Raw genomic sequence first — 26,510 nt, 5'->3', positions numbered from 1 at the left:
TTTCCCTCTCACAGCTGTCAATGTACACATCCTGTCCTTTTTACACATCTAACATCTCATTTAATGCCTATGAAGTGTTCTGGATCAGGCATCACCCCTTGCACTGCACAGGGGCAGAGCCACATCAAACCCAGCTCAGGGAGAGCCCCAGGGCTCCTGGGGGCTCCCACAGAGCCACCTCTGCCCCGGGGTCAGGGGCACCCAGAATGCCCCTCAGGCAGTTTGATTTGGGACATCAAACTCCAATTTCACACTTTTCCTTTTACCTCAGCAGTGGATGATTCCCAGGTGCTCACCCCGGGAAGCCACGCTGGCCTTGCCTGAGCTGCCCCAGTAAGCAGCACTGGGAGCCCTGGGGGCTTTGCTGGCCACAGCATCAGCCCTGGGGGCTCCTGAGGGACAGGACACGGGAGGGGACCTTGGAGATGGGCACAGCCCCGTTCCAGGGGGCACAGCCCCGTCCCAGGGGGCACAGCCCCGTTCCAGGGGGGCACAGCCCCGTTCCAGGGGGGCACAGCCCCGTCCCAGGGGGGCACGGCCCAGTTCCAGGGGGGCACGGCCCCGTTCCAGGGAGGCACAGCCCCGTCCCAGGGGGGGCACAGCCCCGTTCCAGGGGGGGCACAGCCCCGTTCCAGGGGGCACGGCCCCGTTCCAGGGGGGCACGGCCCCGTTTCCAGGGGGGCACGGCCCCGTTCCAGGGGGGGCACAGCCCCATCCCAGGGGGGGCACAGCCCCGTCCCAGGGGGGGCACGGCCCCGTTTCCAGGGGGGCACGGCCCCGTTCCAGGGGGCACGGCCCCGTTCCAGGGGGGCACGGCCCCGTTCCAGGGGGCACAGCCCCGTTCCAGGGGGGCACGGCCCCGTCCCCAATATCCTGGGCCATCCCCCCAATCTCCCCGGGCCTCCTGGCAGAGCAGCCTCTCTCTCTCTCTCTCTCTCTCTCTGGGTTTGCCATTTTTCATGCAGCTGCACTATAAACAGCCCCGGCTCTGGGTAAATGTTAGCTCTCTCTGACAGCCCCTGCACATATAGATTGCATACAGTTTACTCTGCCTGTTTTGCTTAGAAGGTCACGGGAGCGCTCAAATATTTGGAAGAGGCCCGAAGTTTACAGCACCTGAGGAACTGCAGTGCATGGTGAGCACACACACACACACACCCACCCCTATTTCTGTGTCTGTACACTCAGGGAGGGCCCAGCCCGGGCAGGGAGCTCCTGCTCCTTGGCAGCTCCTTCCAGCTGTGGCACACAGCGGCCGATGCAGATCTCTGTTTACATTACCTTTATTTAATTAAAGTGCTTTCTGTACACACACAGCCGTGCAGCTGACACCCACAGCTCCCCTCCGTGCCCAGGGAGGTTTCCTCTCGGCGGCCCCTCTGCAGATGTTCGTGTTTCAGAGGCTGCAGGGCTGCCCCAGCTGTGCAGGGCAGGGAGGGGGCAGCAGGGACGGCACCGACCCAGCCCTGCCCTCCTGGGTGAGCATGGGAGCCCATGGGAGCCCATCCTGGGTGAGCATGGGAGCCCATCCTGCCCTCCTGGGTGAGCATGGGAGCCCGTCCTGCCCTCCTGGGTGAGCATGGGAGCCCATGGGAGCCCATCCTGGGTGAGGATGAGAGCCCATCCTGCCCTCCTGGGTGAGGATGGGAGCCCATAGGAGCCTGTCCTGGGTGAGCATGGGAGCCCATCCTGCCCTCCTGGGTGAGCAGGGGAGCCCATGGGAGCCCATCCTGCCCCTGGGTGAGCATGGGAGCCCATGGGAGCCCATCCTGGGTGAGGACAGGAGCCCGTCCTGCCCCTGGGTGAGGATGGGAGCCCATGGGAGCCTGTCCTGGGTGAGCATGGGAGCCCATCCTGCCCTCCTGGGTGAGCAGGGGAGCCCATGGGAGCCCATCCTGCCCTCCTGGCTGAGCACAGGAGCCCCTCCTGCCCTGGAGCTGGCAGGGCTGGCACTGCCAGACGCAGCCCAGAGCCCTCCCTGCCAGCCCTGCCAGCCCCAGGGCAGTCCAGCTGTAATTCATGGCAGGGCTGCAGCTGCAGCTTGGGCTTTGAACCAAAGCTCTCCTCCCTGCAGTGCTTCCAGGGGTGCCTGCAGTTCACTGCTCCCTGCACCCCAAGGCTGGCCCTGGGCAGCCCCTGGGGGCTCTGCAGTGACAGCAGCACTGGGTGAGCCCAGAACAGGACTGGGTGAGCACCAGGGTGGCACTGGGTGAGCACCCCAGGGTGGCACTGGGTGAGCACCCCTGGGTGGCACTGGGTGAGCACCCCTGGGTGAGCCCCCCAGGGCGGCACTGGGTGCCAGTGCTGTTGTTTTAATCTAAGAGAACAGACTCAGGCTCAAGCATTGCCTTTCACAGCACAGAACAAGTGGGAAAAGCAAAGGGGTCGAAGTTCCTGAGCTGGGTGATGAGGGACAGGGAGGGCAGCCAGGTCTGCACATCAGAGCAGGCTCCCTGCAAAGCCACTGGCCACCATGCCAAAGACGATTAATTGTTACCCTTTAAAAGATGATTAATTGTTACCCTTTAAAAGATGATTAATTGTTACCCTTTGCCTACACAGCCACCAGCCCACAGCCAAGTCCTGCCCCAGCAGTTGCAGCTCAGAGAATCCAGACTGCCTTGGGTGGGAAGGGACCTCAAAGCCCCTCCAGTGCCACCCCTGCCATGGCAGGGACACCTCCCACTGTCCCAGGGTGCCCCAATGTCCAGCCTGGCCTGGGGCACTGCCAGGGATCCAGGGGCAGCCCCAGCTGCTCTGAGTAACAGAATCCAAGCCACGGAGCAGCTTCTGCTGCTCCAGTTGGTCCCAGCTTCCAACAGCAGGGTTTGCTCAGGAAGATTTTTAACTTAGCCCAAGATGAAGTTTTTCCCCCAGAGGGAGTTTTGGGACTGGGACATTCAGTCTCTGAGCAGGACCCCCACAGTCTGAGCTCCTCTCTGCTCTCTCCCAGCTGCTCAGCCCCAGCCTGGCCGGAGCTGCTGCCCAGGGGCTCTGGAGCATCCCTGCAGTGCCCGACCCTTCCAGGCTCAGTTACAGGCGCAGCAAAACTCACATGGCAACTTCAGAATTCTTCACACAGAAAGCATTTAAAACCCCTCATAATTAAAATAAAATGTGGTCATTTTTATGTACATCCTCTTTTTCTCCCTGGTCTATTTTTAGGATTCGAGTTGCCATAACAACATATTTTACCATATAGCACATGCTGAAAGGAGCCTGGGCTCCCTCATGGTGTGCAGCAGAGCCCTGACCACCTGCACAGCCCCAGGGGAGGGGGCTCCCCCATCCCAGGCACCCCCAGCACCAGCACTGGGCCCTCCCAGCCCCAGGGTCCCAGACTCACAGGGGACCTAGCCACAGGAACAGGAACAGCCCCAGCAGCTCTGTCCTGCTGCAGCCACTGCTGCAGAGCCCCCAGGAGCCCCCCTCACACCCCAGCACAGCCTTACCTGCAGCCAGCGCCCTCCCTGCCAGCAAAGGACCCTCAGAGAAACAGCCACGGCCCCTCTGGGTGCACTGATGAACAGGAAAGGGAGAGGGGGGCACGGGGCAGGGCACACCTGTGGGCAGGGGCACGTTGGGCACATTGGGAACACCTGTGGGCATGTGCAAATCAAGCACATTGGGAACACCTGTGGGCAATTTGGGCACATTGGGAACAACTGTGGGCACTTTGGGCACATTGGGCACACCTATGGTGATGGGCAAATCAAGCACATTGGGAACACCTGTGGGCACTTTGGGCACATTGGGAACACCTATGGGCACATTGGGAACACCTGTGGGCACATTGGAAACACCTGTGGGCAGTGGCACTTTGGGCACATTGGGAACATTTGTGAGTAGGGGAAATCAAGCACATTGGGCACACCTGTGGGCAGTGGCACACTGGGCACATTGGGAACACCTGTGGTGATGGGCAAATCAAGCACATTGGGAACACCTGTGCGCACTTTGGGCACATTGGGAACACCTGTGGGCAGTGGCACGTTGGGCACATTGGGCACACCTGTGGTGATGGGCAAATCAAGCCCATGGGGAGCAGCTGTGGGGATGGGGCACATGTGGCTCATCAGATCACCCAAGTGATTGTTGTAGGCCCCTCCCAGCTCCAATATTCTGTGCCATGCTGTGGCATTCCCCCGTGGGCAGGGCACACCTGCAGCCCCCCTGGGCCCTGTGTCGCTGTGCCCAGCAGGCTGGCAGGAGCAGGATGCTCTGTGCTGCCCTGGGCCCAGCTGGGCAGGGGGACAGCAGCGGGCAGGGAGGGCTCTCTGTGCCACCTGCCCTGGCTGCAGGCTCACCCCCATGCCCTGGCACCTTTAGGATGCAAACCTTGGCAGTGAACGTGGTGCTGCCGTGGCACCCTGAGCCAGGGCTGAGGCTGCCTGCAGGGATGGCACTGGCTGGGGGCTGCTGCTGCCAGCACCCCTGAGATCTGCTGGGTCCTGTACAGGAGCTGTCCCTGCTTCAAAATGCGCTGGATCTGGGGGGCTCCTTCACAATGTGCTGGAGCTGGGGGGCTCCTTCACAATGTGCTGGGGCTGGGGAGCTCCCTCAAAATGTGCTGGATCTGGGGGGCTCCTTCACAATGTGCTGGAGCTGGGGGGCTCCTTCACAATGTGCTGGATCTGAGGGGCTCCTTCACAATGTGCTGGAGCTGGGGGCTCCTTCACAATGTGCTGGAGCTGGGGGGGCTCCCTCACAATGTGCTGGAGCTGGGGGCTCCTTCACAATGTGCTGGAGCTGGGGGGCTCCTTCAAAATGCGCTGGATCTGAGGGGCTCCTTCACAATGTGCTGGATCTGAGGGGCTCCTTCACAATGTGCTGGATCTGAAGGGCTCCTTCACAATGTGCTGGATCTGAGGCTCCCGCTCCTTTTCTCCTGCTCCAGCAGCACTCGGCTCCAGGAGCCGCCGGTCACTGAGAGCTGGGGGTGCTGGGTCCAGCTCAGCCCGGTGGTTACTGAACAGGGCCCTTAAACACCTCCAGGGGTTAATTCCCTCCCGAAGTCCCGTTCTGCAGCGGGAATGGCAGAGCTCTCTTGCAGCCCAGGGGCCGGGCAGCAGGTGAGCCCCCCTGGCTGCCCCTGCAGCTGGGAGCCCTCAGCCCTGGGCAGGGACGTGCTCAGACCAGCGCAGGGCTGGGGGAGGCACGTTCCGTGTTTGAGCAGCTGAAGGGCTTTAATGAAAACCAGGGGGAAAACTTTTAAGTATAGAAAACACTGTTTTCTCCAAAATTATTTGCTCTGCTTGAAAGCTAATGCTCTGTTTAAAGTCTGGTTTTATATGTCTCTTGGACTTGAGTTACGGCACATTAATTATGGCCCGAGGCAATGAAGAAGTGTTATTTCTTTACAAAGGAGATGGAGAAATTCAGTTAAAAATAGATTATAAGGCAGTGCTGTCGGGCAGAGGCATTTTCCTGCTCCACTGGATTTCTGTTTTCCATCGACCAAGGAGGAATTTGCTTGCAGAATATAAGGAATTTTTTATATTACTCAGCATAATTAAGTGTAGCTGGTTAAATGACTGTGGAGGTCACTAGAACAGCCAGTAACTTTTCCCTGCTAAGGGAGGTGGCACTTGGCCAGAACCCATTATCCTCCCCACCCCTTTCTGGATTTTTAGCGTGGCTGCAGAGGATTTGGAGCTTCTGTGGGGAGGACGAGGAGGAGCGGGGTGCACACATGTCCTGTGCCCTAGGGTGCACACATGTCCTGTGCCCCGGGCTGCACACATGTCCATGTCCTGTGCCCCGGGGTGCACACATGTCCATGTCCTGTGCCCCGGGGTGCACACATGTCCATGTCCTGTGCCCCGGGGTGGCTGCCGGGGACCCAGATTCATCCTGGGCTTGCTCAGCAGGCGCAGAGCCTGGGGACAGAAAACACTGACCTTCCCTTCCTTCTCTCCACAATGAGCCCCTGCACCAGCTGAGGTGTTGGGGCGTGGGCTGGACTGGATGATCTTGAAGGTCTCTTGCACCCTGGTCATTCTGAGAATTCTGTGGATCAGGGGGAAGCTCTGGGTAATTCTCAGATCAAAGGCAAGGTTTCCCTCTTATGCTCTGACACCTTAAATGTCTCAAGCACATCACCAGGGAGCACCCAAAAGCAGCCCCAGCCCCGGCTGTGTTTGCCGGGCTGTCCCCAACCCTGGTTCTGTTTGCCGGGCTGTCCCCAACCCTGGCTGTGTTTGCCGGGCTGTCCCCAACCCTGGTTCTGTTTGCCGGGCTGGTGCCAGGTCCTGCCTGGCTCTGGGCACCGCTGGCACCGCGGGCAGTGCCCGCACAGTCCCGCAGCCGGGGGCGAGGGCACCCGCATCCCCTCATCCCCGGCATCCCCCGCAGCATCCCCCGCATCCCCCGCATCCCCCCGCATCCCCCGCATCCCCCTCATCCCCCGCACCCCCCCCGCATCCCCCGCATCCCCCCGCATCCCCCCGCATCCCCCTCATTCCCCGCATCCCCCCCGCATCCCCGGCATCCCCCGCATCCCCCGCATCCCCCGCATCCCCCTCATCCCCCTCATCCCCCCTCATCCCCCCCGCATCCCCCGCATCCCCCGCATCCCCCGCATCCCCCTCATCCCCCTCATCCCCCGCATCCCCCGCATCCCCCCCGCATCCCCCGCATCCCCCCGCATCCCCCGCATCCCCCCGCATCCCCCCGCATCCCCCGCATCCCCCGAATCCCCCGAATCCCCCTCATCCCCCTCACCCCCCCGCATCCCCCGCAGCATCCCGGGCGCTCCGGGCACGCTCGGCTGGCCTGACCCATCGGAATGAGCCGGTTGCCATCTAGTGGCACCCCGAGCTGCCCTCCCAGCTCTGTCCCCTGCTTTGGCGGCCCCAGCCGTGCCTCGCAGGGCTGCTCTGAGCTGGCCCCGGGCTGCCCCCGGAGCTGTGACCCCGCCACTGCCATCCACGGCCCGGGCTGTCCCTGTTGCCAGCCCGTGTCCCCTCCTGCCCGCAGGGGCTCCCAGGGCTCCCCTCCTCGGGCACAGGGGTGCCCAGGCTGGCATCGTGGCTCTAGGGTGAGGAAAGAGCCCGTCTGTAAAGCCCAGGGTGAGTTACTCACAAATGGACATCTGCCCTAGGGATCTGTGCCTGAGCAGGGAATCCCTCTGGAGAGGTGCTGAAACAAAGCCTGAAAACACTGAGAAGTATTGAGAAGCACAGCAATAAAAAAGTGGTGAGAAACTCCTGCTTCAGAGGATGATGCAGGTAAATTGCTGATAATGGGGTTGATGAGCAGAAGGTAAAGACCCTCTGGTTGTGCTGGGGTTGTTTCCCAGCAGACTGGGGGCCTGGGCCAGGGTGCTGCTCTGTGACCTCCTAATGAACATTCCCCTTCCCTGTGCCCCTGGCATGCAGAAATTATAACAATAATTAACCAACACCTCTGTAAGCTGCTCTGCAGGGAGAGGGGGCAGTGCCCGAGGGGCTACAGGGGCTGGGCAGGGGCTGGGCATGGGCTGGGCAGGGACTGGGCATGGGCTGGGCAGGGGCTGGGCAGGGACTCGGCATGGGCTGGGCAGGGGCTGGCACAGACTGGGCAGGGGCTGGGCAGGGCTGGCACAGGCTGGGCAGGGCTGGCACAGGCTGGGCAGGGGCTGGGCATGGGCTGGGCATGGGCTGGGCAGGGGCTGGGCAGGGACTGGGCAGGGGCTGGCACAGGCTGGGCAGGGGCTGGGCATGGGCTGGGCAGGGACTGGGCAGGGGCTGGGCATGGACTGGCACAGGCTGGGCATGGGCTGGGCAGGGGCTGGCACAGGCTGGGCAGGGGCTGGAACAGGCTGGGCATGGACTGGCACAGGCTGGGCAGGGACTGGCACAGGCTGGGCATGGGCTGGGCAGGGGCTGGCACAGGCTGGGCAGGGGCTGGAACAGGCTGGGCATGGACTGGCACAGGCTGGGCAGGGACTGGCACAGGCTGGCACAGGCTGGGCAGGGACTGGCAGCGTTCCTGCACCTGCAGCACCTCCAGCCCATCCCTGGCCAGCTCAATCCCCCAGAACGGGCACAGCCCAGCCCTGGGCCCTGCTGGGCTCCGTCCAGCGGGGTCTGGAGAGACAACGGGGCCATGGCAACCAGGCCAACAGAGCTGGGTGGGATCTGAACACGAGCCCGGCGCCGGCAGAGCGCTCGGGGTTGTTTGGGGGATCACACTGCAGGTTTCCATGGAAAAAGCTCCCTTAGAACAGCCTTCCAGACAAATTACTGGGTAAACTGCAGAGGTTTCAGAGCTCCAGCCTGATGGTTTTAATGGGTGTTATCTTGCTGCTGCCAGCACTTTACAGGTCCAAAACTCAGCTTCGCTGCCTTTCCTCCAGGGTCCAGAATCGTGCCTGTGTTTGCTTTGAAATAATGAAGGCCCAAGAAAGGGAGCCCGTGGTTATTCCATCACCTGCTCAGCAATCCAGGGAGCAAACAAGGAATGTGCAGAGGCAGAAGCAGGGAGAGAGCTGAAGGCAAACCCTGCTGCTCCCCAACAGGAGACTGGCTCTGTGTTCTGGGTGACCCCCAGAGCTCCCTGTGCTCACTGAGGACTCCCCCAGGCCCCTGTGCCAGCCCTGGGGCTTTATTTCCCCTGGCACCCTCCAGCCAAGCCCCTGTGCCAGCCCTGGGGCTTTATCTCCCCCTGGCACCCTCCAGCCAAGCCCCTGTGTCCTGCAGTGGGTCTGAGGAGTGGGGGGATCCAATCCCATTCCATCCATGGGCTCCATCCCAGCACAGCCACCCCACATCCTCCCACCCTGCCCAAGAATGGGGCCCCTTAGTGGAAGCACTGACTGGGGAACTAACCCCAGCTGGGTGTAGGCAGGAGGATCATCTTCAAATTCAGACTCTACATTCAGGTCTGAAACAATACTAAGAATAGATTTGAGGCAGAATTAGGCCTTTTAAGCTCAATTAAAGCTCAGGCAGAACATGAAGATCATGAGCACACAAGTGGAGATCTCTTGATTGCTACAAATTTATTCTGAATTAACAGTGGTGGGAAGGAGGGAAGAATTAATCCAATGATGTGAGCTTGCAGTGATCAATCAGTTGTAATTATTACCTTCTCTTTTGTCAATATGCACACTGGAAACTTAATTCTGATGGTGTATCCAGCAATGACAGGGAAATCACCAGGGATGAAGAAGTGAAATGAGGAGAGGCCCATGCAATTAAAAACCAACAAAACCCCCACACAGACTCTGATATTTAAAGCAGATAATTAAATAAATGAATGGAAATAAACTACCCCATGGTGATAGAATTGTCATCGTGGCTGTGCAGACATGTGAATGCATCAATGCATTCTGACTGAAGATGCTGAAATTCCCTGTTACCCAAGGAGTGAGGCACAGCAAGGGTTCCCCATTGCTGAATGGGGAGGGATCCTGGGCCCTGCAGCATCCCCATCATGGCTGGAATGGATCCCTTCCCCTGCCAGGGACAGAGAGCAGCTGGATCAGGGCTGGGATCACAGGGAACGTCACTGCTGCTGATGTGGGACACCAGCAGGGAGGGCAGGAGGAGGGAAGGGCTCCCCAGGTCCTGCAGCAGCCCAGCAGCAGCTTTGAGGGCAGCAGGGAGATGGTGGTGCTGAGGGGTTGGCACAGCACTGCAGGGACCTGATCCAGCAGGGATTTCTGCAGGGAGAAGGTGTTAAACACCTTCTTGTGGGGGAGCTTTGGATCCCCATCCCTGGGGTGCCCAAGGAATTCCTGGCCATGGCACCCGGTGCTCTGGGCCGGGACAAGGCGGGGGTCAGGCACAGCTGGGGCTCCATGGGCTGGGAGGGCTTTCCCAACGATGCCAAGGGCTCTGTGCCAAGGTTCTGTGCTGGGGTCAGGCACAGCTGGGGCTCCATGGGCTGGGAGGGCTTTCCCAGCGATGCCAAGGGCTCTGTGCCAAGGTTCTGTGCTGGGGTCAGGCACAGCTGGGGCTCCATGGGCTGGGAGGGCTTTCCCAACGATGCCAAGGGCTCTGTGCCAAGGTTCTGTGCTGGGGTCAGGCACAGCTGGGGTTCCATGGGCTGGGAGGGCTTTCCCAGCGATGCCAGGGGCTCTGTACCAGGGTTCTGTGCTGGGGTTCTGTACCAGGGTTCTGTACCAGGGCTCTGTGCCAGGGCTCTGTACCAGGGTTCTGTGCTGGGGTTCTGTGCCGGGGTTCTGTGCTGGGGTTCTGTGCCAGGGCTCTGTACCAGGGTTCTGTACCAGGGTTCTGTACCAGGTTTCTGTGCCAGGGTTCTGTGCCAGGGTTCTGTGCCGGGGTCAGGCACAGCTGGGCCCCATGGGCTGGGAGGGCTTTCCGGCGATGCCAGGGCTCAGTGCCGGCTCCGGAGCACATCGGGAGTGCTGCAGACCCACCCAGTGGAGAGGCTGCAAACAGCAGCGCCCGGCTCCGCACGGCCCGGCCCTGCAGCGGCCCGGGACAGCCGCTCTGGCTTTGTCCCCGTGTCTGGCAGCAGCCGGGGCGTGGGACCAAGGCTGGGGCAGCTCTTTCACTCCGCAGGGCCCCGGGTGACAGCAGCAGGTGACCCCTCCCGGCTGTGCCGGCCCAGCCCGAGCCCCCGGGGCACGGCCCCAGCACGGAGAGCCCCGGGGAGCCCCAGCGCTGTCCCCGCAGCCAGGACTGCCATGCTCCGCACTCACAGCGGGGACAGACACAGCAGCACGGTACAAACACAAACAGGGGGTGGCAGGGAATGTGCCCGGGAATTTGGTACAGGAACGGAACCGAACGGAACCAAATGGAACCGAACGGAACCGAACGGAACCGAACGGAACCGAACGGAACGGAACGGAACCGAATGGAACCAAATGGAACCGAACGGAACGGAACGGAACCGAATGGAACCAAACAGAACCAGACAGAACCGAACGGAACCAAACAGAGCCAAACGGAACCAAATGGAACCAAACGGAACCGAACGGAACCGAACGGAACCGAACGGAACCGAACGGAACCGGTGCAGCAGCTGCCCCACAGCACAAGGCACCTGAAAACACAGCCACTGCCACTGCCACTGCCACCAACAGCCCGGGGTGACCACGGACAAACTGGGACAGGCAACTCGCAGCTCCTGCAGGGCAGGACATGGTTTCAAGACTGGGGGAATAACAAAAGGGGGTTTGAAAAGGCAACTGCAGCATTTGTTTGGGTGCTTCAAGCTGAGCGACAGAAAGGGAGCCAAAGCAGGATGAAGCGGTGCTGGCACTGCATCTCAAACCCAGGTGAGAAGGGTGGGGGACAGACTGTGGGGGAGTTCAGACGTGGAAAGAAAAGTCCTAACTGAGAAAGGCAAATGTGGGAGTGCAGAACTCCAGCCTCCAATCCTGACATTCTATGGGATTGGGAGATTGAATCATCTGAAATGTAACTAAAATTGAACCAAGAACTAGGACAAAACTTCATTACAGAAAATCGATGGGATTGATTTTGGAAAGGCAATAAAGAGCCGAGGCAATCACATTAATTACTCAAGCAGAAGTTTGGGATCTTTAAGACAACCACTCTAGACATAACTGGTTTTTATCAAGTCCTCCATGAAGTCAAGTGCTTGACCTCCTGCTCTCATCTGCTTCTCTCTGCTCCCCAGAGACCACTCAGAAATTCAGTTACAAACTGCTCAATTCTGTGCAGAGGAAACTCCTGGGTCAGCCCTCACTGCTGGAGTGGAACGTGCAGTGTCCTCCACAGCTGACTTTGTGAGCATTTAAATCTAAATAAATCCCTTTTCCTATGGCTTCTCCAAACTCAGTGTTGCCCTGGCAATAGAGCTGCTGAGTTGTTGTTCCTGTGCACTGAAGTTTGCTCATGCTGTGGTGAAAGAAAACATTATTCATAGTATTTTAATATCCAGGTGATCACCCTGGAAGGCACCTATGGAATCACTGCAAGGCTTTAAGAACTTTCCCTCTGGAATGTGCAGGATAAGCTGAATTAGCAGTTCTCAAAGTACAATATTAGAGTGTTAGAACCTGACTTGCTCAAGCAGCTGAGGGAGCTCTTCTATGTCCTAGGACTGTGGTTCATTAGGCTCACTGAAAATCAGTGCTATTGATCTGCAGAGACACAGGACAGGAGCTCCCTCCTGCTCTTCACTCACTGTAGCAAACACCAAATCCACCCAATGAATTCAATTATAAATGTGATTTTGTTTCAACATGAAAATTTATATTTTAGTAACTGAACATCAAAAATAAAGGTTAGGAAAATCAAACACCTTTTTCAAAATTTAAGGAAAATTTAATCAATATGCCTTAAATTATTTTACAATAACTACAATACTGACAAGCATAACGTTTTCCAAATGGTGTTTTCCTTGGAAGCACTGTGAGAGAGATTCCTCTTCATCCATCCAGCAGAATGTGCACCATGAGGGAAGGAACCTCTGCCCACGTCCTTCAGAAATCCCAGTTAACATAAAGCTACAGACACCCCAATGTGGTCATGTTTCAAGTGTGACAGAATCACAGATCCCTTTCACTTTTAAGCATCTGTTTTCTACTTCATAATTTAAGTATCTTAAATCCTGAAATACTCTCACAGAAAATGAACAAATAATTGAGACTGGAGAGCTTAGGAGGATATTGGTTAAAATACAGGAAATACTCTAATTACTTTTGTTCATTTGTGCATTTTTGGTGAGAGGGGTCAGGAAACAGGTTCCTCTTTCCTGCAGATTTATCCAGAGTCCCCCAAATCCACGGCAGCTCCTTTCACTGTTTTAGATAAAAATCTACCAATTTGTAACTGCAACCCTTCGCCCTCCCCTAGAAAACAAAACAAAACAAAATGAACAAAAATCACAACCCTCAAATAAACAACTGAAAGTTACTTTTTCTAAATATCTAGGAATGGGAAAGAAATCACAGGAACTTGATAAGCATGAACACGTATTAAAGCTCTGGACTCCCCAGGTCATTGAAAACAGTATTCAAGGTCCTAAAAAAGTGAACACGAGACATTTTCCATTGTTCCAGGTGATTCAAACAGGTCTAGGTTTCATGATAGCAACACGAGACAGTTGTTTGCAGCTGTTTCTGGTCCAAGTCCATGTTCCACGCTGGGATTTTCCTTTTGGCCCCCAGAGTCTGTTCAGAAGACGGAGATGAGGGCGAAGACTCCGTACAGCAACGCGCAGGGGTAGGCCACGAGCAGCTGCTGGCCCTCCATGGCTAAGGCAGAGATAAAGATCTTGGAAGCAGAAAAGCTGCACCAGCCAATAATTCCAGCCGTGAGAATAATCCCCATCATCCCCCTGCAAAGGCAGAAAGACCAGAATTCCCGTGACCCCTGTGCCTGTCCACCGGCACGAGTCCCACCTGCACTCATCAACACCTTGTGCAGGTTCTGGGATCAATTTCAGCACTTGGCATTAAATGAAATATTCCCACTGAAAGCACTGGGAAAGCCCTGGCACAGGGTGCCCAGAGCAGCTGTGGCTGCCCCTGCATCCCTGGCAGTGCCCAAGGCCAGGCTGGACACTGGGGCTTGGAGCAAACTGGGACAGTGAGAGGTGTCCCTGCCATGGCAGGGGCGGCACTGGATGGGCTTTTCCAACCCAAACCATTCTTGGATTCTAGAATTTTAGAACAGTATCAGTCAATTATGATGGTAGAAAGCCCCCTCAAAATTAACTCTATGCATATGAAAATTTCAAAGCAGTGAGTATAAATTCTCTGCCAAGCTGTTTCTTTTCAGTGCCTAAATTCGCAGAGCCAAGACAAATCATTTGCATTTTCTTGTATTTGTAAAATCCTAGTTTGTGTCTTCAATAATAATTACTTTCAGACTTTACAGGTGCTGAGACCTGTCAGATTCAGAGCTGGCTGAAAACAAACCTGAGCTTGCTCTTGGAGCCTAGGTATTCAAAAGCTGTTTAATGACTTGGAGGTCAAGCCAGGATTCACCCCCTTCCCCCAGTAAATACCCGAAGCCATTGATAATTAATTCTTGCCCTTACTGAAGATTCCTGTCACATTCAAACGATCCAGAGCTCCAGCACTGGACGTGCAGACTCCTCCCAGTGATTCCATCCCATGGCAGGAGGGCCCTGTGCCCCAGGGGCACACAGCAGCACTTACTGCAGCGAGAAGACGATGGCGAAGGAGGAGAGCAGGATCATGGGCAGCAGGCAGTAGCCCAGCACGCTGGCCACGCAGCCGAAGGACACCCCGGTGATGCTCATCAGGTTCAGCAGGCAGAACATGCCCAGGCAGCCGATGGCGCTGATCCCGTACACGTAACCAAACTGGATCTTGCCAGCCTGCAGCGGGCACAGCACCGGGACAGCACCGGGTCAGCACAGGATGGGGTCAGGATGGAACCAGGATGGAGTCAGGATGGGGTCAGGATGGGACCAGCACAGGATGGAACCAGCACAGGATGGGGTCAGGATGGAACCAGCACAGGATGGGGTCAGGATGGAACCAGGATGGAGTCAGGATGGGGTCAGGATGGAACCAGCACAGGATGGGGTCAGGATGGAACCAGCACAGGATGGGGTCAGCACAGGATGGGGTCAGCACAAGGTTGGGGTCAGGATGGAACCAGGATGGAGTCAGGATGGGGTCAGGATGGAACCAGCACAGGATGGGGTCAGGATGGGACCAGCACAGGATGGGGTCAGCATGGGCCCAGCAGAGGATGAGATCAGGATGGAACCAGCACAGGATTGGAGTCAGGATGGGGTCAGAATGGGACCAGCACAGGATGAGATCAGGATGGAACCAGCACAGGATGAGATCAGGATGGAACCAGCACAGGTTGGAACCAGCACAGGATGAAATCAGGATGGAACCAGCACAGGATGGGGTCAGAATGGGACCAGCACAGGACTGGAGTTAGGATAGGGTCGGGATGGAACCAGGATGGGGTCAGGATGGACCCAGCCCAGGGAGCAGATCCACCCACCCTGGAACACAGCAGGGGTGGGCACAGGCACTGTCCCCCAGCCCCAGCTCCCTCACTCCCATCCCACAGGAGTGTTTCCCCCCCAGAGTCCCAGGACACCTCATGCTCCAGGAGCCTGGAATTCCTCCTGACTCTGGATCTTAATGAACAGGTTCTGATCTGGTTGTTCTCTGATCTCAGCCCAGGAACTGTTTAGGGTTTAATCAAGAACTTCTCATGCTGATTGATTACTTGCAATAATGATCTTTACAGAACTGGAACTTCTTGACAAATCCAGAGCTGAAGCCCTTTACTTTGTGGTAGAATGCACAAAGTTATGGCACAAAGAAAATTATTTTTAAAAATCCCAGGAACAGCTGAGGCTGAGCTGCCAAGCACTGGGTGTGAACTTGGGATTAGCTGAGGGAGATTCTAAAAAGCCAAACCCACATTTGCTTGTTCACAAGCACAGGGGAAGCACATGTGGGTTATGTCCATGTACTCAGGTCATCTCCTGGTTTTCCCAGGCTGACACTGCTGCTTCCCCTCCAGCACTTGCCCAAGGCACCCTGCAGGACACGGGGCTGTGCAGCTTCCAGGGGTCCCACTCCAACAACTTCCAAACTGGATGTGCTTAGACCCAGCTCTCCTTCCCAAGCAGCACAGGAAACAACCACAACTGCTGAAACCTCTGTGCCAGGCTCTGCCCACTTCCTTTCACCACATTCCATGGATTTTTTTAAAAGCACACAGGAGAAATAAATTTTTAGGAAAAGAAAACTCAGATGTATCTATTATAAACACGTTCATTAATTTGACTGGCCTACTTTCCATAAATAGAAGTTACTTATTAAAGTAGGCTTGAAGGCCCCTTGGTACCACAGTGTGTTTTAACTGTCACAGCAACGTGAAATTTTAGGCAGAAATGACAAGCAGTGCCTGAAGCATTTAAAGCTAGAACAGATTAAAGCCCCTGAAGCTTTCAATGCCAAGGAACACTGTTTGCTGTCATCTGTGAGCCATTAAAGCACAATTACCCCAATTAAGCTCAGTTAGAAGAAGTGACCAGGCTCGAGCAGTGTCAGGCCCACTGAGCAACACAAGCAGTGTGAGAACAGGTTTGCTCCAGAGGGAGCTGGCACTGAAATCCCAGCTGGAGTGACAGAGCTCCCCCATCCCAGCAGTGTGAGAGGCCCCTGTGCCTCTGCCATGCACACACAATTTCTGTGCTGTGCAGGGTGAGGAGCTGACTCTGGTGATGTCTGGGGGTCCCTTCCCACTCAGGACACTCCATGGGAAGGATGAGCTTTCCCCAGGAGCCCTGAGGCAATGCAGGCTTCCCCTGGCACGTTTCCCAGCAGAGCTGTGCCCAGCAGCCCCGGGGCAGTGCCTCACCAGCAGCAGGGTGGCCCCAAAGGCCAGGCAGAACACCATGGGCCCGGCCAGGTCCGTCTCGTTCATGATGGTGCCGTCAGCCACCTTCAGGGGGTGCAGCACCGTTAGTGTTTTCTGCCAGATGTGGTCGAAATTGATCCCCAATTCTGCAAGTGAACACAAGATGGATTTCATTCTTCCCTTCCTGGCTGCCCCGCTTGCTCCTCTCTTTGTCTTCCCGGCCTCTCCAGTTCCCATCTCCCCCAGATCCATGGTGGGCACCAGGGAACTGAGCCCTCCCTTCTTTCCTCCTGCTGCCTCCACACATGCCCAGTCTCAGGTGCTGGGAAGTGCCCAGGTGGTTTCTGAAGGACCAGGGAAGAGGCCAAGCACAGAGTTCTGCATTTACAGAGGTGCTTTCAGCCCAGTTCCCTGATCCTGTTTTATTTATGTAAATAAATGAATAAAAAAGCCCAGGGGGTGGAAGGTATCATGCCTGGGGACAGGTGTGACAGATGCCTGTCTCTCCACCCTCTAACAGGGACAGTTTATTCAGTTGTTGGGAACTGAAAAATAACAGAAATAAGCTGGAAACTGATCCCAGCAAGCCAGACTTAGCTGAATATCCAGCCTGGCACTCTGCACAGGCTGTACTCCACAAAGGCATTTCTGCAGTGTTTAGCATTCCTTGTTAGCAATGAAACATTCCCATTCTAACCAAGATCAACTCACAGCACCTGCAGGCACTTAATTCACAAAGCGGGCAGTTACAATTATTATTTGCAACATGAGGAACATTAAGTGTTTTGCCACAAAGTCAGGTCTCCCAGTTAACTGATTTAATCTGCCACAGAGCAGCTGGAGTGAAACAAGAAAGCACAAATTCCCAGCTGCAGAAGATCACACAAGAACAAGGATCTTACATGCCAAAATACAGGTTAAAAAAATTCAATGGGAATTTCGAACGCACTGAGCACTCCCAGCAGCAGCAGCAGGGAATCCACACACTGCTACCAACTTACCCCCAAACTAGGAGGAGTTCTGGCCTTAGGCCACAGCAAAGTTATACCTTCTAGTAGCGGAGGCTCATCCTCAAAGTTGCTCCCATAGAAAGACTGTGCTGAGGCTGGGGTGTAGCCCTGCGTGGGCTGGTAGATCTGCCCCGTGTAGGGCTGCTGCTGCTGCATCATGTCATGGGGCACAAAGCCAGCCTGCTGGGGGTACTCGTAGCCTCCATAGGGCCTGCAAAGCACAACCCCACGTTAGGGCACACCCAGAGCTGCTGCTGAGACACCTCCTGCAAGGCAAAGCTTCTCCCAGTCAGCGTGTCACAGACACCCCTTCCTTCTGCCTTAAAAAGTTCCGTGATGTGATCCCATACAAAACAAGCCAACCAAAGCCACCCTCTGCCCTAAACAACTCTTCAGGTATTCCTGCCATTATCTATCCCAAGTCTCACCACAGAGATTTCCATAAACGTTTCCAAAATCTTTAACTGTGGAAACAGAAGGAAAATGCAGAACTCCTCAGGTTAGCAGAGTCCAGCACAGGGGACACATTTGCTCAGGTCACAAATGGCACTGACCTGCTCCATCCATCTCAGGGATCACACAGAGGGAGCACAGCCCTCAGCCAGAGGCTGGATGTTCACACGGGGCTGCCAGGATCCCCCTGCCCCAGGAACATCCTCCACACCTCCCTGCTGCAGCCTGGGAGTCAACAGGACACTGCAGGCTCGCTTAGGTGGCACTAATTCCTAGTTCCCAAGTGAGTGACAGGAGATGGAGCTGCAGAAAAACAGTATTTCTTCTCCCAAGGACATGCAGATCACTCATATAATTAAGATTGTTCATATAACTTGTCCTTTAATCTCCTAACACTTGCTCTAAAATCTACCAGGCAGAGAATTGAACACAGAATTCCTTCAGAGCTCCATTTACAGACAGTGAATTCAGCTCTCCATCCAACAGAACAACTGGGGCTCATTTCCAGAAACCAGCAGCTGGCTGAAGTGCCAAACCTTCCTGGAGACACAGACTGTCCCAGAAGTATCCTAAGGAAACCTAGAGGAGAGCTGGAGAGGGACTTTGAACAAGGGCTTGGAGTGCCAGGACAAGGGGAATGGCTCCCCAATGCCAGAGGGCAGAGCTGGATGGGATATTGGGAAAGAACTGCTCCCTGGGAGGGTGTCAGGCCCTGGCACAGGTGCCCAGAGCAGCTGGGGCTGCCCCTGCATCCCTGGCAGTGCCCCAGGCCAGGCTGGACAGGGCTGGGAGCCCCTGGGACAGCAGAAGGTGTCCCTGCCATGGCAGGGCGGGACGGGCTAAGATCTGGGGTGCCCCGAGCCGAGCCCCGGATGCCGTGCCCCGGCAGGGCACACGAGTTACTTGCTGTACGGCCGCCCGGTGTAGTCGTAGGGCTGCGCCTGGTCCTCGATGCTGTAACTGCTCTGGAAGAATTCGGTGTTGAAGCCGTCGAACCCGGACATCGCCCCCTCTGCAAGAGACCAGCGAGGCGGGTTGCGGCCGGCCCGAGCGGCTCCGCGCGGCGCTTCCCGCTCCGCTCCCGCCGCTCGGCCCCGCCGCGGGCCCGGGACCTCGCGCTGCGCCCCGCGCCCGCCCGCCGCTCCGCCCCGTACCCCGCTCCGTGGGCCCCGGGCCGCTCCCTGCCCGGGTCCCGGCCTCACCTGCGGCCACGGCCCGGCCCCGCTCCCGCCGCCGCGGCCCCTGCGACGTGTCACGGCCGCGCCTCCACTTCCGGGACACCGCGCGCCGCTCCGCGCACGCGCGCGACGGGACGGGACGGCCCCGCCTCAGCTCAGCTCGGCCCTGCCCGGCCCTCCCTCAGTCCGGCCCTCCCTCAGTCCGGCCCTCCCTCAGCCCAGCCCAGCCCTCCCTCAGCCCCTCCTCAGCCCCGGCCCCGCCTCAGCCCAGCCCAGCCCAGCCCAGCCCAGCCCTCCCTCAGCCCAGCCTTCCCTCAGCCCGGCCCTCCCTGGAGCCCAGGCTCAGCCACACGGGGTCGGTGTGGCTCCGGTGCAGCGGCTTCACTCCCTTTCATAAGTCCACAAGAAATATTTTCCTGTGCCACACGAAAATAGCTTTGCTAGAGCTGTGAATCTTCTTGTATCACAGCCCGGCTGTTGGCCCACCCCTCCCAAATGAGCTGGCGGACCTGGGAATACGGGGCCACTGAGAAAAGTGGCACGACTGGCACTGTGAACACACTCTCATGTGGAGAAGCTCATTTTAGGGTCACTCAGTGTTTATCCCCAAGGCTGGGGAAAATGATTTCAGCAGTCTTTAGAGGCCTGTTAACTAGAATTCGTTTTTATTAAGTCTCTCATGTCCCAGAGCTGAGCACAGGGAGGAGCGGCCCTGCTTTGTGGCTTGGGTGGGCTTTGAGGTGGTAGTCAGGGAAAACCCTGGCTGGGGAAGGGCAGCTGAAACTTCCCAATGAGCTGAGTCAGGGCTGCTGCTTTATCCTTGTTTCACACCTCGCTGATGAGGCTCAGAACTACACCAGAACCATTTCCACCCCATGCACGATGTGCTCTGCGCTCTGGCAGCCTCCTGGAGCCAAGCCTGGCACCAGCCATGGGGCACACAACATTACACAGGCCATGTTCCTGGTATAAGTATGTGTAGGTTTTTCCTTTGGATTTTTAAATTCATTTTGGCTCAGGACACAGTTACAGTCATTTTGTTACAAACCTGTGTATGTAATATTCTGCCGGTGAAATGGCTGTATTTAAATCGCAGCCCTGTTCCAAGCCTCACCTGCAAAGCAGATCTGACAGTGCAGAGTCCATGGCACTGGCAAGAACAGGCTCCCAGGAAATGTGTCACTTTGTAGAGCTGAATGGAGTACGGTGGAGAATTACAGCCACGGAAAACAGAGATCAGTAACTGTGCCGTAAGCCGCTTCATGCAAATTTACACTTTAGGAGAATGAGTGTTTGCAGGCTGAGAAGATGCCAGCGTTCATGCAAGAGCTGCACAGTGTGCGGGCTGCGGCTTAGTGCCCCTGGGCTGAGCTGTGTGCCTCACTGCAGCTCACTGGGCAGGCAAATGAGACCCAAACCCCAGGCACTGGGCTGTGCAATTGGGACCTGCTGGGGAAACGCTCTCTGCTGAGAAACCTCTTTGGGTTTGCTTAGATTATTAGAATTTCCTGACAGCTTAGGTCGAGCTTTCGTTGATGAGCTTTCCTTGCACCAGGCATCTCAGCACTGCTGAAGGGAGTCACAGGATGGACTCCCAGCCCTCTGGGACAGCGGGTGCTCTGACACAGCCCGTGGGGTCAAGGGGAGGGCAGGCACTGCAGCTGCACAGCTGCTCTTTCCCAATGGTTTGGGGAGGGCAGGCACTGCAGCTGCACAGCTGCTCTTTCCCCATGCTCTGGGGAGGGCAGGCACTGCAGCTGCACAGCTGCTCTTTCCCAATGCTTTGGGGAGGGCAGGCACTGCAGCTGCACAGCTGCCTCTTCCCGATGCTTTGGGGAGGGCAGGCACTGCAGCTGCACAGCTGCTCTTTCCCAATGCTCTGGGGAGGACAGACACTGCAGCTGCACAGCTGCCTCTTCCCGATGCTCTGGGGAGGGCAGGCACTGCTGCTGCACAGCTGCTCTTTCCCAATGCTTTGGGGAGGGCAGGCACTGCAGCTGCACAGCTGCCTCTTCCCGATGCTCTGGGGAGGGCAGGCACTGCAGCTGCACAGCTGCTCTTTCCCAATGGTTTGGGGAGGGCAGGCACTGCAGCTGCACAGCTGCTCTTTCCCAGTGGTTTGGGGAGGACAGACACTGCTGCTGCACAGCTGCTCTTTCCCAGTGGTTTGGGGAGGGCAGGCACTGCAGCTGCACAGCTGCCTCTTCCCAATGCTTTGGGGAGGACAGACACTGCTGCTGCACAGCTGCTCTTTCCCAGTGGTTTGGGGAGGACAGCCCATGGACTGCCTGGAGCTGCAGCCTGGGGAAGCACCAAACACCAAATGCCAGGCACCGTCCCTTTGCCAAGGCACCAGCTCCAGCTGCACTGGGGGCTACCACACAATGCCAGAATCCCACACTGCTTTGGGGTGGAAAGGACCTTAAAACTCATCCCATCCATAGCCCAGATTGCTCCAGGCCCCACCTGGCCTTGAACACCACCTGGATAGGGAATTTGGATTTGCAAGAGACCTTGAAATGGCTCCAACCTGGGAAAAGTACTCATAAAAGTACTCAGTACACAGGTTACACAGTGCTGGTGTCATGATAATGCTACCAAAGCTTTGTTTTAGCTGTAATGTTAAAAAAAACACTTTAATTACACCAGTGTTAATAACAGAATAGTTTGAATCAGACTGAGAATAAAAGTATTATTCAAAGAACTCTGGAGGAATGGGAGGATGGGGAAAGGGAGAGGAGGAAGATGTCTGCTGAAATAGGCCTTCTTATGGCAGAACTTGAAGGGGAGGAAGGAAGCACCTTGCAGAGGGGAGACAGAAAACAGCAATTTTTGTTTGATTTTAATCCTTGGTTGCTGATGTCTCCATGAGGTCCCTGCCTGTGCCAGCTCTCTTGCAGGGTCAGGGCTGTTTGTGTAGCAGATTGCTTTGTTGAACAGTGGCCATGGAATTCCAGAGGAGCTGTCAGCACACATCTATCAATTATTCTCCAGAATGTTCCCCGATGTGCAGTGATTGATATGGAGCTCACTGGAACATGATTCCCTCATACTGTCACCTTCTGGAAGGCTCAGACCTTGTGCTGTGCGTGTGCTGCGGGTCTGGTGTTTGCCAGAAGGAGTAAAGGGTCTCTGGGCAGGAGCTGTGAGCCCTCTCTGTGTGATACACCATGGCAGAGAGCGATGTCGTGTCTCCGTTTGAGCCTTGCTCTCATCCTGAGCAGCTGGGAAAGCTGCTCTTCCCCTTTGCTTGTTTGGGATGGAAATACGTTCTGCACTTGTGTTATGAATAAAAGATCAAGGGCAAATCTGTGTAATGCTTTACTCTGTGAATAAACCCGCCTGCATGGCACTCACGCTCTTTGCTGGAAGATCCTTTCTCAGGGACACTCAGCCATTTAGTGTTGCTTTATGCTTTTTCTTCAAAGGGAAAGATTTGTTAGGGCTTCCCGTTCGCACGTACCGCTGGATTTGAGCAGATGAGAATTGCACTGTGTGTAATTCACACTGCTGGATCAGGGGATAATCTCTGATTTAGCTCGGTATCACTTGTTCTTGCCTGGCTTGCCTTGCAGGGAGCTCTGGAGCTGGCTGATGGGAAGGATCCGCCCCTGCTGGAGGGGTGTCTGGGTTAGGGGGCTGGAACTCGCAGGAGTCGGGGACTGGTTCCCCTCAGGCTCTGTTCTTTGCCGTGGTTGAGGCTGGAGTGGCAGTCCTGCCTGGGAGCACCGGTGCAGGACACGGTTTCTGCCTCACTGGCCCCATGATAGGCCCAGGGCAGACATTCCTTGTTCCTCTGCCATGCCACCCTCTCAGAAACTGCCCTCTTCTCGCTGCCCTGGGAAACATTGCCTGGGCTCAGTACTCAGACATGAGCCTGCTGAGAAGCACAGAATGTTACGGGGAACAGGACTGAAGGATCCTGAGGTGGCACCTTGAAGTTGTTCCTGAATCAAAGTGCAAGCCTGGAACTGGAAGTGCTGTTCTTCTTTCTTCCTTTTTTACTTGAACTATTGTGTGTAAAGACCACACAGAGCGATGAAAGTTCTCATGTGGCTTTTTAGGTGGAATCTTCTATCCAAAATCCAACTTGAATGTATTTTTTCCTCAGAATTACTACTTCAGTTTCTGCTTCTTTCAGTTGCTCCTTCTCCAGGCACCTCAAAGCTCTTGTGTTGTTGCTGATAAACAGCTTCCATGTTTCTCACTATGTGTGGGCGACTTGATTGGAATTTCCAGCCTGTAGGTTTCCTCTGGAGATGGGAGGTGATACACACACACACACACCCTGCTACTCCAGCCCAGGTAACACTGCCCTTCCTTTCTAGCACTCATTGCTGCTGCTTTTCAGACACCTATTTCTAACACCCACCAAATTCAATAAAGTCACCTGTTCCATGATTTTCTGAAATGCCAATTTAGCACTTTGTCATAGGGAATGACCTCAAACCTGTGAATGATGTCACAGTGTTCATGGATTGGCTTCCAGCACAGCTATGCTGGGGCTTTTGGAACATACACTTTAAGCTCAGGCTAAATTTTCCCTTGCCTGTGCTGAAGGTTATGAAGGCATCTGTCAGAAGTGAGAAGCGCTTCATCCTCCTCCCTTTGATGGTTACTGCTTTTCTCTTCCATCAGAACTGTAGTTGCTCCTTGGTGTGGTCCTGACACATATTTTACATTTAGGTCACCGTGCATTTGGCCCAGATTTCAAAGTTTCACTCTGTCAAGCTGCATTTTGATGGATTTGGCCCATGGCTTGTATTTAGCTGGGGAGCATTACGTGATGCTTTTACTCCTGAAGTCATTTCATCAAAGGAAATTGTGTTACAGTGAAATGATTGGAACGTCCCATGTGAAGAAATAAAAGCAGGTGCTGAATTGCTTTCATTACTATTTGAAAAGTGCAGTTGCATTTCTAAAGCTGTTGTGATTAAAATTCTATGGGTTTTGTTCTTTTCAAAGGGCAATTTTGATGATAATGTTTCAAAAAGACTCCGAGCTTAGAGCTGTCTCTACTGGCTAATCACAGGGAGTCCATGCCTGCTGCTCGTTTGAGCTTGTCAGGAGTCCCAGGTGTGGGTAGCTCCTGTCCCTGCTCACGGAGCCCCTGCACATCCCACTCGCTGTGCTGTCCTGGCCCCGGGCAGCGCGGGCTGAGCTCCACCCCAGCCTCGGGCCTTGGCTTCTTGTCACGGGGACATCACAAACGCTTCCGTGCCGCTTTGAGCACCGCCAGCTCTTACTGGGGATGGGGAATGGATTCTTCAAGCCCTGCCAGGATGAAAATGGATTTTAATTAGATTGCAGCATATGAACTAGCACAGACAACTGACATGTTTGCAAAAGCTGATGCAATTCTCCCTGCTCTGAACAGGGACAGCACTGGCACTCCCAGAGGCAGCTGTCGATCCCCGTGGCTGGTCATGCAGGTGTTAAATCCTGTCTGCACCGACTGCACCAGGCTCTTAAAAAAGTAATGAAGACATTTAAGTGAACATGATCTCACATCCCACCTTTAAATCCTCTGTGCAGGGGTTATGGAGCCCTTGACCTGCACTGCTTCAGCTGCTCTGCAGAGCCACGAGGGCAGGACACAGGACTTGGGCTTTTCTGAGGCACAGCCGGCACACCCTGTAGTGGCACCAGATTCTGCTGGTTTGAAAATAAAGATCCTGAAATGAGAGACAGATTTTGTTCAGGAGTGCAGCAGTTGCTTCAGAATTAATGAATTAAGGTAAAAAATCAACAGTTAATTGATTAACTGTTCAGCTTTCAGATTTAATTTGAAAAGTCTGTAGGTACACAAGTAATGATTTTCTGTCTTAGCCTTGAAAATTATTCTTTTGGCTATTTTCTTTTAAATTACGGCCATGTTTTTAAATTATGGCCATGTTTATTTGCAGCCTCAGCTGGTGCTAATACACCAAGGTTGTGGATTCAATCCCCGTGTGGATTAACTTAAGAGCTGGACTCCATGATCCTTGACTCTTCCAACTCAAAATATTCCGTGAATCTGTGAACTTAAGTGCAGTCAGCAAAATCTACCCCTGCATGGTGACTCCATCACACAGAGACTTCACTCTAAAGCTTTTAGCCACCTTTGAGTAAAAGGCTTTCTTTTCTCATGTGTTATCATTCCGAGAAGAGTGGTGTGAGTGTTATCATTCCGAGAGGAGTGGTGTGAGCTGTCACGGGGCTGTGCTGTCCCGTTCCCGCGGGTGCCCGGCAGTGTGGGGTGCCCGGGGAGCCGCTCCCGCAGCGCCTCCGCTGGGTTTCGGCTGCACCGGGCTGCCGGCTCCTCTCTCGGTGCCCGCAGCGCCCGGGCCGAGCAGCGGGGACGGACACGAGGTGGCGGTGCCGGCGCGTCCGCGGCTCTCCCCGTGAGAGACCCACAAGTACAGCGGGTCCTCCGCACCGCCGGAGCCGCCCCCGGTCCCTCCTCCTCCCTCCCGCGCCCCGCGGCCGGTCCCCTCCCTGCCGGCTCCGGGAGATGAGGAGCGGCGGCAGCGGGAGCGAGTCCCGCTCCTGCGCGGCAGCCGCGGCCGCGCACCGGGAGCCCCCGCGGAGCCGGGACAGGCACGTTGGGGGCGGGCAGGGGTCGGGCGCTGCCGGCCGAGGGGACGGAGCGGGAGGGACTGCACCGGAGCTCGAGCGGTGAGCGGCGGGCGGCAGCGCTGCCGGCCCGGCCCGGCCCGGCGGGGACCGGCGCTGTCCGCGGTGCTGCCGCTGCCGCTGTCCGCGGTGCTGCCGCTGTCCGCGGTGCTGCCGCTGTCCGCGGTGCTGCCGCTGTCCGCGGTGCTGCCGCTGTCCGCGGTGCTGCCCGGGCTGTGCGCGCCCTGCCGTGCCCGGCGCTGCCCGCCTGTGCCTGTGCCCGTGCCCGGCGCTGCCCGGTGCCGGCGCGGGACGCGGCGCCCATCCCGGCCCGACTCCTTTAAGATGATGCAATCGGCATCGCCCTCCGCGCTGCCGGCCCCGCGCCGCTGAGCGGAGCCCGGAGCGCGCAGCGGGGCGGAGCGGAGCCGGCGCGGGGCGGCCCCGCGGTGCCCGCGGTCCCGGCGGGCCATGGGGGAGCCGCCGGCCGCGCTGCCGCCGCGGGAGCCGCCGGAGCCCGGCAGTGCCTAGCGCAGGCTGCGGGCTTTCTGCAAGTCATCGGGGCCGGCCCCCGCTGCCCTCCCGCTCCCCCAGCCCAGCGCATCCACTCGGGAATTATTTTATTTATTTGTTTGTTTGTTTATTTATTTATTTATTTTCTTCCACCGTGCTGTATGTACTGGTTTCCTCGTCACCCGCCACGGTTAACTTCCCTGTGACTCGGTTTAACACTTGAGACCTCCGTGGATGCTGCTAAGAGCACTTCTCTTGCCTTTGCTGTCCCTTGTTGGGATCGGATTCACACTACCCGGACCCTGTGTGCCTGTATGTGTGTTCTGAGTGTCTTGACATTTTGGTTTTCTTTACAAGAGCTATGCATTAATTGTTACCAAGGTAAGACTCCCCGTTCTTGTTCCCTCATGTGCATGTCTGATTTAGATGTTTCTTTAAAGATGAAGTCTGCAGTTTCTTTTAAATAGTGG

The 26,510-nt window shown here is 56.2% G+C and overlaps 3 protein-coding genes across 4 annotated transcripts in view; 1 reads left to right on the top strand and 2 right to left on the bottom strand.

The window, feature by feature from the left end:
• Positions 1-12,226: 12,226 nt before the first annotated feature.
• YIPF5 (Yip1 domain family member 5) lies at positions 12,227-19,100 on the bottom strand. The gene is made up of 6 exons (XM_054642900.2): positions 18,958-19,100; positions 18,659-18,767; positions 17,341-17,513; positions 16,293-16,438; positions 14,090-14,271; positions 12,227-13,263 (listed from the first exon to the last, which is right to left on the bottom strand). The coding sequence occupies exons 2-6, from the start codon at positions 18,757-18,759 to the stop codon at positions 13,101-13,103; spliced, it is 765 nt and encodes a 254-aa protein (XP_054498875.1). The 5' UTR covers positions 18,760-18,767; positions 18,958-19,100; the 3' UTR covers positions 12,227-13,100.
• Positions 19,101-21,550: 2,450 nt separating this feature from the next.
• LOC143695295 (uncharacterized) lies at positions 21,551-26,000 on the bottom strand. Its single transcript, XM_077186573.1, has 2 exons — positions 24,450-26,000; positions 21,551-24,207 (listed from the first exon to the last, which is right to left on the bottom strand). Exon 1 carries the CDS (start codon positions 25,998-26,000, stop codon positions 25,125-25,127), a length of 876 nt encoding a protein of 291 aa, XP_077042688.1. The 3' UTR covers positions 21,551-24,207; positions 24,450-25,124.
• KCTD16 (potassium channel tetramerization domain containing 16) overlaps positions 25,385-26,510 on the top strand; it is a 65,819-nt gene continuing 64,693 nt past the window's right edge. The window contains exon 1 of one of the 2 annotated variants that reach the window (XM_077186572.1): positions 25,385-25,512. The gene's annotated coding sequence lies outside the window, so the exon portion shown is untranslated. Of the gene's footprint in view, positions 25,513-25,957; positions 26,422-26,510 lie in introns of those variants that run through there. The other variant, XM_077186571.1, reaches the window with a different exon arrangement.

This window comes from Agelaius phoeniceus, chromosome 15 (assembly GCF_051311805.1).
Source record: "Agelaius phoeniceus isolate bAgePho1 chromosome 15, bAgePho1.hap1, whole genome shotgun sequence".
NCBI lineage: Eukaryota > Metazoa > Chordata > Aves > Passeriformes > Icteridae > Agelaius > Agelaius phoeniceus.
This window is presented reverse-complemented; position numbering and strand designations above follow the sequence as displayed.

What these genes read in the sequence shown, in the direction of transcription:
- YIPF5 (XM_054642900.2), bottom strand. Translation starts at nt 18,759, where the DNA reads ATGTCCGGGTTCGACGGCTTCAACACCGAATTCTTCCAGAGCAGTTAC. An exon ending in ACCGGGCGGCCGTACAGCAA is followed by an intron (nt 17,514 to 18,658) that starts GTAACTCGTGTG and finishes TGTGCTTTGCAG; the next exon opens with GCCCTATGGAGGCTACGAGT. An exon ending in TTGGGGCCACCCTGCTGCTG is followed by an intron (nt 14,272 to 16,292) that starts GTGAGGCACTGC and finishes TGCCCGCTGCAG; the next exon opens with GCTGGCAAGATCCAGTTTGG.
- LOC143695295 (XM_077186573.1), bottom strand. Translation starts at nt 26,000, where the DNA reads ATGGCCCGCCGGGACCGCGGGCACCGCGGGGCCGCCCCGCGCCGGCTC.